This window comes from Oncorhynchus nerka, linkage group LG4, assembly GCF_034236695.1.
Source record: "Oncorhynchus nerka isolate Pitt River linkage group LG4, Oner_Uvic_2.0, whole genome shotgun sequence".
In the NCBI taxonomy this organism is placed as follows: domain Eukaryota; kingdom Metazoa; phylum Chordata; class Actinopteri; order Salmoniformes; family Salmonidae; genus Oncorhynchus; species Oncorhynchus nerka.
In genome coordinates this window covers 102,783,029-102,786,875 of record NC_088399.1, presented here as the reverse complement: position 1 = coordinate 102,786,875, position 3,847 = coordinate 102,783,029, and the positions used below count along the sequence as shown (strand labels likewise).

Here is a 3,847-nt window from a genome sequence, read left to right as displayed (position 1 = left end):
CCAATCCGTCTTCCACAAACAGGCTCAACTTTGTTAGTAATATCTTTGTAATATCAGTGTGCTATATACAATGTTATAGAGTAAATAAATGTTGCTGAATTAGTTATGTCAAGTCTTACACATTGATTAAATCTTATTCATTCCCAAGGAGTAGAATGTAATGTAGGCCTATGAGCTGAATGGGTTGTATATTTCATGCCATCACTAACCTTTTAATCCATGCTTTATGGGAGTTGGGAAAAGATCAGGAAAAGAAAATGCGCACTACAGCTTTAAATGAGATTGTTTGTTGCTGTAGCTGTAGCTGTGCCAAGTCGAGATCTGCCTGCCATCGAATCCACAGTTACTCCGCAGGCTTCGCTATCGCCTCTGTGGTGTTGACGGAAACTATTCATGCAGCCTACTTTGTCAGCGAGCACGGACATAACATACATTTAGTCATCGGGCACGAAGAGCCTGTAGCCTATTCATCGATCTAATCGTATTGTGCATGATAGATAAATGTTCTAACTTTACGCACGTAGAATAGACAACATCAATCCACGTCAAGGCACTTGTTGATTTGAATAGGCTTCCTCACAGCCGTCCGCTGCTTGGGAGTACTACTTAGTTTTTGGGGTGGTGACCTGCGGCTACAGATGGATCGGAGTCCATTGGGAGGTTGTCATTAGTTTACCCAGGTTGTGTGTTACAGAGGCGGCTACAAATGGCGATGATCCTCGGTTTTTAAGAGGTGGACAGCCCGGCAGCGTCCTTCAGGAACGTCAACATCCTCACTATCAGCTACCGAGGGAGGGGGCATGGGCAACCAGGTGGATAAAATGAAACTGTCACATCTAAGTTACGCAGAAGTTCCCACAATGGACCCCAACGGGCTGGACACTGAGGAGGGTCCTCGGATCGGAGTGTCATATATTTTCTCAACAGATGACGAGGAACAGGAGGGTGAAAACCGTAACGTAGACGGAGCGGATAAGGAGCACCACACTGGTACGGAACAGAAACACTACGACAAGCGCAACGAGGTGGATTGCGCTGTTTACCACCGGGAGGAATGTATTTATGAGAAGAGCGTCAAGACCGCGGGCATGGAAATATACTCCCCCGAGAACATACTACACAAATGCAAGGCAGGTGACCTGGTGGAGTTTGTAACCACGGGGCAGTACCCCCACTGGGCGGTGTATGTCGGTGACTTCCAGGTGGTGCACCTGCACAGAGCAGAGATAAAGAACAGCTTCCTGACAGACGCCAGCCAGGGAAGGAGATGTAGGATAGTCAACGATCTGTATAAATTCAAAGCCCTCAGTGCCGAGATGGTGGTTCAGAACGCTATGGAACAGGTAGGAGCTAAAGACAGAGAGTTGAGCTGGAGAAATTCAGAGTGCTTTGCCGCTTGGTGCAGGTTTGGCAAACGGGAGTTCAAAATGGGCGGGGAGATCCGGATAGGAAAACAGCCATACAGGTTAAAGATCCTGATGTCAGATAAACAGTCTCACATGCTGGAGTTCCAGTGTTTAGAGGACTTGGTCACGGAGAAGAGGAGACACGACCAGGTGGGAAGGACATCAGTGGTCCAGGAGCTGGCCAATCATTTGAACAGTGTGGAAGAGATCAAAAGGAATCCACTCAGTGATCCAATAACTGCACAGATTGCTCAGTGATCTGATGGATTTAAGATGATGATGTCCCTTTCCTATCTAATCACAGACCACTAAGTGGAGTACCAAACACACATTTTATAATACATGTTGATGAATTGAATCAAATGGCACATTCTGTTTTTTGATGAATTGAATCAAATGGCACATTCTGATGAATAGAATCAAATGGCACATTCTGATGAATAGAATCAAATGGCACATTCTGTTTTTTGATGAATAGAATCAAATGGCACATTCTGTTTTTTGATGAATAGAATCAAATGGCACATTCTGATGAATAGAATCAAATGGCACATTCTGTTTTTTGATGAATAGAATCAAATGGCACATTCTGTTTTTTGATGAATAGAATCAAATGGCACATTCTGTTTTTTGATGAATAGAATCAAATGGCACATTCTGTTTTTTGATGAATAGAATCAAATGGCACATTCTGTTTTTTGATGAATAGAATCAAATGGCACATTCTGTTTTTTGATGAATAGAATCAAATGGCACATTCTGTTTTTTGATGAATAGAATCAAATGGCACATTCTGATGAATAGAATCAAATGGCACATTCTGTTTTTTGATGAATAGAATCAAATGGCACATTCTGTTTTTTGATGAATAGAATCAAATGGCACATTCTGTTTTTTGATGAATAGAATCAAATGGCACATTCTGTTTTTTGATGAATAGAATCAAATGGCACATTCTGTTTTTTTGATGAATAGAATCAAATGGCACATTCTGTTTTTTGATGAATAGAATCAAATGGCACATTCTGTTTTTTGATGAATAGAATCAAATGGCACATTCTGTTTTTTGATGAATAGAATCAAATGGCACATTCTGATGAATAGAATCAAATGGCACATTCTGTTTTTTGATGAATAGAATCAAATGGCACATTCTGTTTTTTGATGAATAGAATCAAATGGCACATTCTGATGAATAGAATCAAATGGCACATTCTGTTTTTTGATGAATAGAATCAAATGGCACATTCTGTTTTTTGATTGATGGAGAAAATTGTCTCAAAGGTGCAGAATATGATTTGTTTATGAATCATAATGAAAACATGTTGTAGAGCATAGGTTGATCAATCATCTCGCTTATTGTACCGTACCAATCATCTGAGTCAAGTAAATTATCATTACATCTTTGCAATCGAACTGGCTTTTATTCCTGGCTGTCTACAGGTGTGTGTTTCTTCAGACACTCTCTCTAGGCCAAAATGGATGCTTTCCAAGTGGACCCCTATTCCCTATAGTGCACTACTTCTGCCCAGGGCTCCAAAGAAGTGCACTACTTCTGCCCAGGTCTCCAAAGTAGTGTAATATGAAGGGGATAGGGTGACGTTTGGAACACAACCATAGTCTTTTCATCATTTACTTCCTGTTTCTACATGCTTTACTGTCAGCCTCATACCAGAGTACTAGCCTGTTTCTACCTGCTTTACATACAGTCAGCCTCATACCAGAGTACTAGCCTGTTTCTACCTGTTTACATACAGTCAGCCTCATACCAGAGTACTAGCCTGTTTCTACCTGTTTACTGTCAGCCTCATACCAGAGTACTAGCCTGTTTCTACCTGTTTTAGTCAGCCTCATACCAGAGTACTAGCCTGTTTCTACCTGTTTACTGTCAGCCTCATACCAGAGTACTAGCCTGTTTCTACCTGTTTACAGTCAGCCTCATACCAGAGTACTAGCCTGTTTCTACCTGTTTACAGTCAGCCTCATACCAGAGTACTAGCCTGTTTCTACCTGTTTACAGTCAGCCTCATACCAGAGTACTAGCCTGTTTCTACCTGTTTATAGTCAGCCTCATACCAGAGTACTAGCCTGTTTCTACCTGCTTTAGTCAGCCTCATACCAGAGTACTAGCCTGTTTCCACCTGCTTTACAGTCAGCCTCATACCAGAGTACTAGCCTGTTTCTACCTGCTTTACATACAGTCAGCCTCATACCAGAGTACTAGCCTGTTTCTACCTGCTTTACAGTCAGCCTCATACCAGAGTACTAGCCTGGATCTACCTGTTTACAGTCAGCCTCATACCAGAGTACTAGCCTGTTTCTACCTGTTTACTGTCAGCCTCATACCAGAGTACTAGCCTGTTTCTACCTGTTTACAGTCAGCCTCATACCAGAGTACTAGCCTGTTTCTACCTGTTTACAGTCAGCCTCATACCAGAGTA

At 41.9% G+C, this 3,847-nt stretch overlaps 1 protein-coding gene across 1 annotated transcript; it reads left to right on the top strand.

Annotated features, from left to right (window-relative positions):
* The first annotated feature begins 320 nt into the window (after window positions 1-320).
* Window positions 321-2,817, top strand: LOC115125647 (protein LRATD2-like). Its single transcript, XM_029655177.2, has one exon. The coding sequence runs from the start codon at window positions 801-803 to the stop codon at window positions 1,662-1,664; it is 864 nt and encodes a 287-aa protein (XP_029511037.1). The 5' UTR covers window positions 321-800; the 3' UTR covers window positions 1,665-2,817.
* The last annotated feature ends 1,030 nt before the right edge of the window (window positions 2,818-3,847 follow it).